Source organism: Equus quagga, chromosome 2, assembly GCF_021613505.1.
Source record: "Equus quagga isolate Etosha38 chromosome 2, UCLA_HA_Equagga_1.0, whole genome shotgun sequence".
NCBI classification, from domain to species: Eukaryota; Metazoa; Chordata; class Mammalia; order Perissodactyla; family Equidae; genus Equus; species Equus quagga.
In genome coordinates, this window is record NC_060268.1 from 168,172,387 (window position 1) to 168,185,613 (window position 13,227).

The 13,227-nt window shown below is 34.1% G+C and overlaps 1 protein-coding gene across 1 annotated transcript in view; it reads left to right on the forward strand.

The window, feature by feature from the left end:
* The window catches only part of TRUB1 (TruB pseudouridine synthase family member 1), a 33,694-nt gene extending 24,533 nt beyond the window's left edge, over positions 1 to 9,161 (forward strand). Inside the window, exons 5-8 of the mRNA XM_046654904.1 lie at positions 3,000 to 3,072; positions 4,648 to 4,787; positions 6,827 to 6,883; positions 7,636 to 9,161. Coding sequence (XP_046510860.1) covers positions 3,000 to 3,072; positions 4,648 to 4,787; positions 6,827 to 6,883; positions 7,636 to 7,895 — 530 coding nt within the window. The 3' untranslated portion in view covers positions 7,896 to 9,161. The remainder of the gene's footprint in view (positions 1 to 2,999; positions 3,073 to 4,647; positions 4,788 to 6,826; positions 6,884 to 7,635) is intronic.
* Positions 9,162 to 13,227: the final 4,066 nt, after the last annotated feature.

Sequence of the window (13,227 nt, forward strand, 5' to 3'; positions counted from 1 at the left end):
CCCCTATAGACATCTTTCTCTCTCAAATTCTGGCTGCTGCCACTTCCCCCAGTTCTAATCTGTTCAGTGAGATCATGGTGCCTAATTTGGGATTCCTCTCCCTGCACCACAGTGCAGAAATCACCCCCCAGCCAAAGCAAAGTGATTGAGGGCCTTGCCCTGTTTCTTGCCCTTCTCTCAGGGATTACAGTCCTTTCAAAAACGAAGTTTATTAATTTTTTCCAATTAAATATATGGTGGAAGGGCTTTTCCAGTAATAGTACTCTGTCGTGGTCAAATATTGTTTTTAAGTCCATGATCTTTTTTAACTCCATAGTTCTGTTAAGTACCAACTATCATGTGATAAGTTCACTGGAAGAGCCAGTAAATTTTTAGCAAATGATTTGTAACGTGATCTTGTATATACTAATTTTATGAGAATGACGTTAAAAAATTAATTTCAAATGAATACTGTCACATTGATGATTTGTTAATTTACTAAACAAAGAATAATTACCCAAGTCCTATGGCACTTGTATCATACCCATCTTTTACCAAATGTACTTCTTTTGGCTAGTTATTGGATATACTTGCTTTAGAGATTTTATTCTCCATTTCTTTTTAAATCCTTTGGAGATAGAGTCTTTATTTTTGTATCATAGGGACAATTAGTATTATTTGGATTGGACTAATATCATGTTTTAGATGTAGCCAGCATCCTTCACTACATACTCATGTGGTGAATATAATAAATACTATATTCATTTTTATTGTAAAATAACTTGCTGCATAGGCTTTCTGTCTGGTGATTCAAACATTAGATGAATGATTGGCCTAGGTGACTTTTTTCTTTTTGCTGAGAAAGATTAGCCCTGAGCTAACATCTGTTGCCAATCTGCCTCTCTCTCTTTTTTTTTTTCTTGAGGAAGATTAGCCCTGAGCTAACATCTGTGCCAATCTTCCTCCGCTTTATATGTGGGTCACTGCCACAGCATGGCTGAAGAGAGGTGTAGGTCCATGCCTAGGATCTGAACCCATGAACCCAGGCTGCTGAAGCAGAGCACACTGAACTTGACCACTGTGCCACAGGGCCTGCCCTGGCCTACACGACTTTTAAATGCCCTTTTGACTTTGAGATTCTATTATTCCTCAGCAAATTAAATTCAGCAAGAATGTCTTGAGTGCCGTCGTAATTGTGTGCATTAAATAAGAAGAAAAGCTATCTTTGCCGTTAAGGAGCTTAGAATTTCCTTGGTGAGATAATGCCTGCGTATATATAGTAAGTAACAGTTCAAAATTGTGTGTGATTAATTGCAGAATGAACAGCACAACCACAAATGCCTGAGACTTTAAGTCAAAAAGAGAGAGAGTGGCAGAAGTAGAATAAGAAAGAGCACATCTCTGTCTTTGTAAGGGAATATCAGTAAAAGAGAAGCAGGACAAAGGAGTACACACAGGCAGGAATGTCAGTAAGAGACCAGCCAGCAGAAGTCGAAAGCTGTTTGGTCTTATTTGAAAAACGTGTTGCTAAGTTATGAGCTATTGCAATTTTATCAACAATGGCATTTCTCTCAGTGATCACCAGGGTGGTGGTAGCATCGTCTGTCTAGATGTGGAAGTTTTGCATAAATAAAGTGCCACCAGTAATTATGTTTAATGTCGCAGTAGAGGAAAAACTTTTCATGGAAAAATCCTCATACGTATCATGAGCTACATCTGTTTGAAAAACTGTATGAACAGAGGAGCCGTCTGAGATCTGCCTTTTTGGAGCTGCTAGGTGTTGAAGTAATTCTTTTGAGTTCTGTGGCTCTTCTCTGAGTCTAGTAGATTCTGGTCTTTGTGGTTAGCTTGTGAGGATCAAGGTCACACTGAGGTTAAGACTGTCTTCTGTGTTGATAGGGAAATCTGGATACAGTATTCCATGCTGTCGTTTAGTCTTTTTTGTGGTGTTAGAGTAGTAATTCAAAGCATATTAATTAGTTTTTGTTTAATATTATTCAAATAAAACCAAACGTAACATGTATATACCAGAATAAAAAGTTTAAATTTCCTACGAAGTGAAAGAGCGCTGTAATTTCTTTCCACTGACTGGGACCCAAATAAGTTATAGAATATTTCTGTAATTTAGTTTATTATTGAATATGCAGTATGCATAAAGAGGCATCTGTAAGTATGAAAATCCCAAATACTACATTTCAGTGTGTTGCGGTTTACAGTTGTTAAATTTATAACTGTACTTTAATATCACGTCACTTTGTTTGAAAGAATATCAAACAAAAGCTGAAAACATGGCTAAGTGACAGGTATTGAAAGCTTTATTTACCTTTGCTATGTGTATTCTCTTTTTGCACTGGCTTATTTTTGAGGCAAAAGTCAGACTCCTGACTGAGGATGTTCGCTTAAAAGAACAGAGAAATTCCAGAGCAGTGAGGCAGGGAGGGAGACAGAGCAATACGACTTTACTTGGGGGCGAAGTTGCATGTGAGTATGGAAAATTTATACCATACTACAGAGCAGTTTTGAAATCTATCAGGTAAAATTTGAAATGTGGTTAATACTTGATCATCTTCAACCATATCAAGTTATTTACAATATTTAATGCCGGGAGAAACTTAGAAAAGAACTTATAGGTATTTTTCTACTTACTTTCTGATCACCTCATTTTTGACCCCTGCAGGACTATTTCTTATAGCTGATGCAACCTTTTTCTCAGGTCTTCTAAAGGCCATAGTAAGCACCAATTGAATGCATACGAGATGATTGGATCGTTTTTATTAGAGGAAAAATGGAAGCAAACGAGATTTAGTCTTAATATTAGGCAATATAAGACTTTTTCCCACTTTTATCTCATTAATGTATGTTTTATTCATCTCAACAAGGTAGAGTTGGCCTACAAAACACACTATAGTATATGCTTTCTTGGAAAAATTTTTAAATGAATTTTCAGAGCTTTTGGTGCTGTGAAAATAGCACTTGTACTTTTGTGGTTGTTTTAGTTTTGCTTTTTTCATTTTTGCCAGATAAAATAACACAAGAAGATATTGAAGGCATTCTACAGAAATTTACTGGGAATATAATGCAAGTACCTCCCCTGTAAGTTCAATTATTGAATTTGAATAAATGTTTAATTCATTTTTCAATGATTAACATCACTTTAATGAAAAAAAAGGGCTTGCTTTTATATATGGTAAGGCACATTTTAAATCTGATACAGCAGATGATCTGGTAAAGGTGAGCCTGATGTAGACAGAATGAAGAGCTCTGATACCCTCTAAGAGCTAGCAGGATGTGGTCTCTGTCCCTGGATTTTGCCGCAGCCTGACGTCTATGCTATCCCAGTGTTTATCAGTTTTTGATTCCATCTACAGACATCAGGGCAGTTCTGGAGTGCAGAGATGTCACTTTTACCAGAATTGGTGTGAAGGGACCCCTGCAGTCTGGTATGGGTGTCAGAGCTGTGACTCAGAGTCCAACTAGTACTTCCTTTCAGGTGTTGGGACCATTCCTTTGGGGCCCAGAATCTTATGCTTTACAGTTTTCTGCAACAAATGACAAGATGAACGTTACAACTTATTAAAAGTATAACGATAGTGACTTACCACTTAATCATATTTTTTGTGCACATTACCATTTTAAGCCAATCACTTTTTTTTTTTAAGAGAGTTTATTTATTATTATTTTGAGTGTGTGTGTGAGAGGAAGATTAGCCTTGAGCTAACATCGGTGTCAGTCATCCTCTACTTTGTATGTGGGATGCCTTCACAGTGTGGCTGATGAGTGGAATAGGTCCGCACACGGGATCCAAACCTGGGAACCCCGGCCGCTGAAGCAGAGCACGTGGAACTTTAATTGCTCCGCCATGGGCTTGCCTCCACGATTCTTTTTTTTTTTAAATGGCTGAATGGCCATGAGATGTATCAGGATAAGTTACTGGCAATTCTTTTAGAATTTGGTATTTATTTTGTGTTTAAAAATCTCAGTTTTTTTCAAGAACACTGAAATATCCACAGGGAAATCTTTCTTCATAATTTTGCCTCAGATGTAAAGATTTAAAAGTTTTAGCAGGATATAAGTAAACATTATTTTGGATCATTATTGTTGAGATAAATTTTTTTATATTCATAAAAAATAGAAAACGTATTTACATTTATTTATAAGAACCATTTTAGAATTTTCTTCTCTGTCATTGTTCCAAGGATTTTGTGATCTAATAAAATTTTATCACACAAAGCTAAGATCTGTTAAATAGATTATTTGTTTACTAGAAACATTTTGGTAACTTTTATATGAAAAATAAATATTATTGTAATGGAAATTGTTTCAAGGAAATATAGCTGAGATCATTGCGACCAGAGGCCTTGTGCCCTTAACCCGGAACAAGGACTGGTGAAGACATGAGTAGACCATCTCTAGGAAAATGGTTAAAGAATAACATTGATGACATTGCTCATTGGATGCCAGATTGAGCTATATTAGCCTCAAAGATGTTTAGGAACTCTCTCCCTCACACCATTGTAGAGTAGATTAGAAAGATTTTCAATTTAAAGGGCCCCTTGTCATCCTTTTTTTCCATGCTATAATCTGGAATTATTCTCTCTCATTCTCTCTCAATCTGTCTTAATTCTTCCTCCCTCTTTCTCTCCTCCTCTCCCTGTCTTATCTTGCAAGCTATTCTGCGTTAAAGAAGGATGGCCAGAGACTGTCGACTTTGATGAAGAGAGGGGCAGCAGTGGAAGCAAAACCTGCCCGGCCGGTGACGGTGTACAGTCTCTCCCTGCGAAAGTTCCAGCCCCCGTTTTTCACATTAGGTAAGGTGCAGAGGTTTGAGGTCATTTGTATTTATGTGTACCTTTATTTTGTATTTAACTACTTTTGTGTAATTTTAATGCATCCCTAGGATGTTGGAGATTTTTAAAAATTTAAATTTAAAGAGGGTTAGGATTTAATAACTTTTTGATAACATTTAATGAGAATACCTATAGCTACATGGAGGCTCAGAAATGCCTTTCTAAATGGACTAAATTTTTCATATATTGTATTATATTATCTTACTATAAAGTTAGAATAACATACTTTAGGTCTCCACGGAGAAGAGTAGGTAAGGAATATATGTTTTCAGAATTTTGTATTTTCTATTTGATTGTCCATGGATATTTGCTCCCCATTTTGGCTAGTACCTGGTAGTTGACATTTAGTTTTAAAATTCACTTTAATTTGTCTATTTAAAACAAAGCGTTTTTAGTTTTTGGACAAGAAATTGCAAGAGTGGAGTGATTCCTCCCCTCCCCTTTTTGTTGTCTACAAGTTACTGCTGAAGATCATGAAAATGTGGAAATTATGGATAAGGTAGAAATGTATTATTGGACATGGGGTAAATTTTAATTCAGGTTATCAATTCAAATTTATCTATAATCCAGGTTTGAAATAAATTTAAAAAACAAAAAGTTTGTTTCTATTGTTTGTACATTTTTTGATCGCCTAATTGCAGAAAGCAGTGGCTGAAGCCTCGGGCATGTGAGAGCTGTGAGGAATCAGAAGCTGTAGTTCTAACCTCTTGGGCTCCCTTAAATTGACCCTGCTCCTGAATTCACAGTGTATACCAAATAGGATTCCTTTTAGAAATAATTTCCCAAAGCCTTTTTTCCTGAACTGTATTGCTTTGGCATATTATTTAATGTGTATTAAGTTCCTGTAGAATGTGGGTTTTATACAACTGAAAAAAGAAGTCACTCCTTTTCTTTAGTTTCCTCATTCTAAAATCTTTGACAAATAATGAGAAAAACACACTAAAAAATATTTTGCTCCACTCCATGAAAAGGCAGCGGCTGGGTTGGCACAGTAGATATTATCTGTGAAAGTAAGAAAAACTCAAATTTTTCTGATTGCGTATTTTGTTCACTGGAGATTGTAATAGGCCAAGAGTTGTTTTTTCACCAAAGTCAAATATAGTGCAAGAATGTTAGCACACCTGCATTTGGTCCTAGTGCTCGTTTTTTATCTCAGCAGTGACCTCCAACCTGGAGCTGAAGGAAAAAAAAGAATTAAAATCCCCAGGTAGTTTTGATTAATTCCCTCAAATGGCTTTATTGTATGATAAGACTAGAAATAGCTGGAATGTAGTCCTTTTGTGTGGAAATGTAGTGCTTTTCAGGATGTCTGTGGATGAATAAAAATGATCCAGAGCCTTGCTGTTAACCAATAAACTTGTATTTTACTGTGATAAAAGATGTTTAGATAAGCATTCAGTTCTGGGACGTTGTGTAGTTTTAGTTATTTTATAATTTCTTCAGGAATATTTCTAAGAGAACATTTAAATATGCTGAGCTCTCCATGTATTATATCACTCTAAATATAATTCCTGTCCCTGAAAAGGGTTTTTTTGTTTGTTTGTTAGACTTTTTGAATGTACAAATCTGAAAATATTTTTAAAATCTATAGCCCATGATAGCAAAGCTGAGATGTCTAACCATTTAAAACCTATTAAATGAACAAGGCAAACAAATCTGAGAATATTTTTAAAAATCTACAGCTCATGATAGCAAACCTGAGATTTCTAACTGTTTAAAACCTATTATGTGAACAAGGCTGAAGTATTAAAGTGGTAGGACTTGCCAGTTAATGTAAAATGTGTTCCTGAGTTTCTGCTGTTTGCTTTCTCCACACTCTGACTTTTCAATCTCACAAACACATATGCTACTGGATGAATAATTTATGCTTTAGTGCATAAATATTTTATCACTTGATTGTTTGCATAGTGCATTTTTACATTTGTTTAGGGGCATCATTTCTATGTAAAGTGGATTTCATAGGAGGTTAGCAATTTACCATGTCACTGTTAACATTCCAGATGTTGAATGTGGAGGAGGTTTTTATATCAGAAGCTTGGTCAGTGACATTGGCAAAGGTAAGCATAAAGATGAATTATGAATTATCATTTAGAGAGTAATATTCCTTTTTGATGGGAAGAGGGAATTTTCTGTTTTTCATATCTCTGAGTACTGGCCTTAGGAATTGTATTCTTGCTGCCTTCAGCCTTAGAAGCATTTTAGGTTTATGGCATATAATTATCAGCATCAGCAGCTGCAGTGAAATGCTTGTAATGGCAGAAAAGAGAAAGAGAGGAACACGAAATGAAGATGGGAATAATGAATGTAAGGACCAACATTTTTTCAAGTACAAAATATTTTAACTCAAATTAGGGATAAGTAAAAAGGATTTATCCTTCTAAAAGTTATTTTCGTGATACAAGTCAGTTTTTTAAAAACTGGAAAGCCATAGTGTCACAAACAGCCGGAAAGCTGCAGTTCTGGCTCCGCCATTTGCTGGCAGTTGTGACAGTGGACGGGTCATATTACCTCATCTGCAAAGAGAGAGTAATAGTTACCTCTTGGGGTTGCTTTATGAGTTAAATAAGAAAATGTGTGCAAGTTCCTTGTAGACTTTAAAGCAGTTTATAAGGTGAGTTATTAAATATTATTTTACTACCTACTCATTTCTTAATCTCAAGGCTCTTGGTTGTGATTTTGGATTATTACAATTTTACGTAGGGGTGTTTTTGAGAGGTTTGAATTGAGTTCTGTCATTTGGAAAACTGCAGACTGTGAAATACTGAATCATTTATCTTGTGGATCTTCTTTTCACCTTTTGTTGCTGTAGAACTCTCTTCCTGTGCCAATGTATTAGAGCTGACCCGGACCAAACAGGGGCCATTTACGCTAGAAGAACATGCCCTTCCTGAAGACAAATGGACAATTGATGACATCGCACAGTCTCTTGAGCATTGCTCATCTCTTCTCCCAGCAGAGCTGGCACTTAAAAAATCAAAACCTGAGGAGTCTAGCGAACAAGTTTTGAGCTGTGAATTTATAACTCTAAATGAGACAAAGGGAGAAGATGATGTAATTAAGACATTTTAAGATTGGCTGGGGATTGTCATTGTCTCCTGGTTGACATTTGAATCCTGTGTGCGGAATGACAAGCTATATGCAAAAGATGAACTATTCCCTTTTTTTTGTGCATGAAGAAAAATGTCCTTCATTTACAGTTTCTATAGTGTACAGTTTATCTGCTACGCATTATAAATAGCCTTGCAGTTATTCAGTTCTTTCTTGTACTATGGGATATTCTTTTAGGATGTCATTGTGTTAGATTGGATTCAGGAAAATCAACTTTCTGATTTTAATCTTGCTTCAAAGTCTTTTCCTGTGAAAAAGTTGACCACGTTTTCTAATCAAAGAAAAAAAAATGATGTACATGTTTCTTTGATGTCACAAAAGTGAATGTAAATTAGTGTTTCTTTGATTTCATTTTAGCTTCTTGGTGGCTTTGTTGTACTAAATTTTTTAACTATGTTTGAAAAGACCATTATTTAACTCTTACATTTTGGAGAATTTATGATTATTAGAACATTTCTTTGATAAGACTGCACTTACTTGGTAATAGTTGTATTTGTTTAGATCTTGGGAACTAATAAAGTTTTATAGTAAATGTGGGGAAATGAACCAAATTATTGCTGCTACCACTAACAGGATGTAAATAGAAGACTCTATGTTAATTAAATTCCCTCTCTTCTACCGTTAGTGCAGAGGACAGCTCCTATGGCTCATATTTTGGCCGCTGTGAGATCTTTCCCCTTGTAATTTCATCAACACGATTGACCACTCTGTACCAAGTTACTAAATATCCTGATTTCTAAAAATCAAACTAAAGAATGTGTCTTCACTTAAAAATTTCTTTTCTATATTCTTTAGTATTTATTTATGCCTCTTTATAGGGCATTAATCCCCATGACATTGTTTTTTTAGTTTGCTCTTGCAAGTGGTATTTATAGACGTTGAGATAGCTGCCCTGCATTTCCAGTTAATCTCTTCTGCTCTAAATATTTAAATACAGTTATTCTCAAACGTTTTCATTCAAATAGCCTGCTGAACGTTCCCTATCCCTCTTTACTGTAATTTTGAAAACATAGTCACATTACAAAATAGTTAATTTCATATGTAGTAAGTGCTTCATATGTTTGTTATGGGAAAGCGATCTATTATGCAACCAGTCTGTAGAAATGTTCAAGTCCTCCTTCATTTATTCAAATAAATATAGTGTCAGAGGAAGAATCATTAAAAATTTCATAAAATAGGAGTTTTTAGATTTTTATTGGTTGCCTTTTTTTTAAAGATGGTTTCCTGCTTGTAATCTCAACATTTTTATTTATTTATATTTTTGCTTTTTCTCCCCAAATCCCCCCAGTACATAGTTGTGTCTTTTAGTTTTGGGTCCTTCTAGTTGTGGCATGTGGGACGCCGCTTCAGCACGGCCTGATGAGTGGTGCTGTATCTGCGCCCAGGATCCGAACCAGCGAAACCGTGGGCTGCTGAAGTGAAGCTCACAAACTTAACCACTCGGCCACAGGGTCGGCCCCCCAAAAATTTTAAATGTGGAAACTAAAGTGGTCTTATTTGTGGTTAACCTAATATAAACTCAATATAAAAAGCTATATACTTCCAGTAGAGCATCTTCAGCATGTTGGCAACATGTTTTAAATGAAAATATTAAAACTATTTCTTAGTATGACACAGAAAATTATAAGGAAAAGAGCTTGATACCATGATGCACTAAATAAAAACCAAACACACAAAGTTGTAAATTGAAAGTTTACATTTTATATATTCATATCTAGTGCCCTGCAGTTTGTGTCAACCAGGGGTGGCAGTGGCTGCCTCTGTCTGTTGTAATGGCACAGGGTACGGTATGTCTTTGTGCACTGCCAGTTAAGGTCCAAATAGAGTAATGTTTACACTTTAGAAAACAACTGGGGCATTTCTGCTCTCTTTCTCAACTTAAAAGTTGACATGTATAGTTTACTAATGGAGAAGAGTAAAGATTATTTGGAAAGACAAGTGACTTTAAAATGGTAACAAATCTTTCTCTTTTATATTGAAAACATTGAAGAAAATTTTGCCAAATGGAAAAACTTCCCATAATCCTCACTATCCTGATGCAGGGACTTCAAAACTTTAATTTTCTATTACTATTTTCCCTTCTTTGTTCACATGATTGCAGTCTTAAGACACCTATAGTTTTTAATTGACTTTTTAAAATTTCATATTATCTGGCTTGTTTGTATTTAGTTTTGATAATAATTTTAATCTTATCACTTCATATTCAGTTTATTTAAACAATTTCTCTATTGATGAATACTTGTTTTCAGTTTTATTAGGATAAATTCCTAGGAGTGGGATTATTAAGTGAAATAATATGAACAATTTTATGGTTCTTAATATGTTTGCCTTACTGCTTTCCCAAAGAGTTGTAACATTTTAAAGTGTCACCATTTGAGTATATCAGTTCACTAGAAGTTTACAGCTTTGGGTGGGGGTTTTATATGTTGTTGTTGCTAATTTAGTTAAGTATATGAGTTCAAAATTGCTCTAATTTGCTTTTGTGTGACTTTTCCATATACTTTGTTCATTTATATAAATAAATGTCTTAATGGTTTATACATTTCTATGAGTTATGTATGCAGTAAATACTTGGTAGAAGTATTTTTATGGCCTTTTTAATTTTAATTTAATTTTTGATTTTTCCTAACTAAATTTGCTAACTAATTTTAATAATTCTTCCCCTTTTATAGTTGTCAGATTTATGAGTCTGAATAAATTTTTTTTAACTTTAAAATATTATTCTTAACTCTCATAAGCAGCTGAAACTGATCAAGATGCTCTGAAAAGTTCGACTCATCCATAAAACAGAGTAGTTTTTTCCTGAGAGTCTAGTATTTAAGTGCCAACTGTTTTTTTAATTTTAATCAAAATATCTTAAAAATGTCTGTGCCTTATGTATTTCTAGGCCTAAAGCTTCGTAACATAATAGAGTTGTTTTACTTGTAAGAAAAACATGTATTAGAAATTCCTGAAAATGTTTCAACCTGGAACATGCCAAATTACTTCATTTTGACACTTTAACTTTTTATATTTCTGAAAAATATTATTAACTTCAAAGTCAGCAAAAGTGGTCATCGAATTATTTTATTTATGATTTTAAAATCCATGAGCGTTAAAATAATACAAATTTGCCCTCTGCTAATTCAAATTTATAAAATTTGAATAAGGGCTAAACTCACATTTTCCTATACTGATTGGATCTTTTCTTCTTAAATACTTGAGTTATTATAAGCTACTGATCCATTATCAGAAATAATTCATTGTAGGAGAAAAGAGTGCTTTATATCAGGTCTTCAGTACATTTTATACCTCTTGGACCAGTTTGAAATTTGTGTCAGATTTACAATGGGCATTTAGAGGTTCAATTAGATGGTGAATTGTTCTGTTTCAAAGGAAGAAAGTAATTTATCTTATTTCATGGTGTATATAATAGAAAAAATGTAATTCAAAAGCACTCTAAAATATTGAAACATTTAAATGGAGGAACATAATAGATAAAAACTTTATGGATTGAAATGAGTATAATGGCCTTGTAGTTAAATCTAAACAGAAGGTTTATCTTGAAACTATTTCTTTAAGGTATGTGTGGGCAGTTCTAGTTTGGCCTAGTCATTCATTAAATATCATTTGTTAAACACTTACTACATCACTCTTGAATCAGTAATGCTTCCTATTTTCGACTTGAGTTAAATTCTCTCTATGAACAGGAATATTTCAGATTGCTGTTATAAACTGTGATATCAGTAGGAAAGTTGAAGTCGGAAATTAATATTTTGCTCTTATCCATAACCCTTAAAATATAGCATGTTAAGGTTGTCTCTATTAATCTATTATTAATTTTTTATCTAGGCAAATCACTTAATATTTTGGGCCTGAGTTTTCTTATTTTTAAAACAAAAGGAATGGCCTAGTCTGTCTCTAAGAACTTTTCCAGCATTAAAATAGCAGGCTTCTAAGTGTAGGTAATTTGTATCTATTATGTTCAGAAATTCATTCTTTATGAACCCGAATTTTCATGTTGTTCATCAATTCCAGAAAATTCTTATCATTTATCTCATTGAATATTGCATATCTTTCATCTAGTGGTCCTATTAGATTTATGTCTTACCTTCTCATTTTATTCTATGTGTCTAATTACTCTTTCATATTTTCCATCTCTTTGTCCCTCTGTGCTGCATCTGGGGAAATTTTCTTTGAATCTCTTTTCCAGATAGTGAATTCCTTCTGCTATTTTAATTTACTGTTTCACTACCTATATATTTATTTCATTGATTATTGTGTTTTTACAAAATTTCTAGAACAACTCTTTTTTCGAAATCCTACTTTTTTTGTGTGTTGTCTTATTCTTTAATCGGATTTTAGTTTGTACATAGAATATATACATGTTCATAGATATAACTTTTACTGATATTTAATATCTATACAGGAAATTACACGTATCATCAATGTATAGCCTGATGAATTTTCACAAAGCAAACATGTATAACCAGCAGCCAAATCAAGAAAATACTAGCCCGCCAGAAGCCCTCCAGAAGTTCTCTCCAGTCGCTAGCCACCCACCCCCAACCCCACCACCAAGGCTAACCACTTCTAACATTATACATTATTAATTTTGTCTGCTTTTGTGCTTTATATAAATAGACGCATACAGTATATACTCTCTTACTTTTGCTCAAAATTTCATTTGTGAGATTCTTCCATATTGTTGCCCATGGTTGTAGGCTATTCAATCTCATTATTGTTTAGTATTCTATTGTGTGAATACCACCATTTATCCATTCTACTGAATGATGGGCACTTTATTACCTTCAAATTTTGAGTGTTTTTTAGTATTCCATTATAGCTTACTCATTATACCTCGCTATTGGCTTGTTAGTTATACCTCTTTTAAAAATGTTCTTAGTGTTTGCTGTAGGATTTATGATATATGTGCCTAATTTATCACAGATTACCTTCATTGTACCACCTCATGTATAATGAAAAACCTTACAATAGTATATTTCCATTTCTTATTCCCTATCTTTTGTTCAGTTTTCAAACATTTTACTTTTACATGTGTTATAAACCCTCTAATATATTGGGTGTTTTTTGTTGCTCTTTGTTTTTACTTTATTGCTTTAGACCAGAGGTCAGCAAACTATTTCTGTAAAAGGCTAGATAGTAAATATTTTCGGCTTTGCAGGCCACATGGTTTCTCTTGCAACTACTCACTTCTGCTGTTGTCACATGAAAGCAGCATAGACAGCACACAGAAATGAATGGATGTGTTTATGTTCCAATAAAACTGTACTTGCCCTCATGCTGGAGCTTG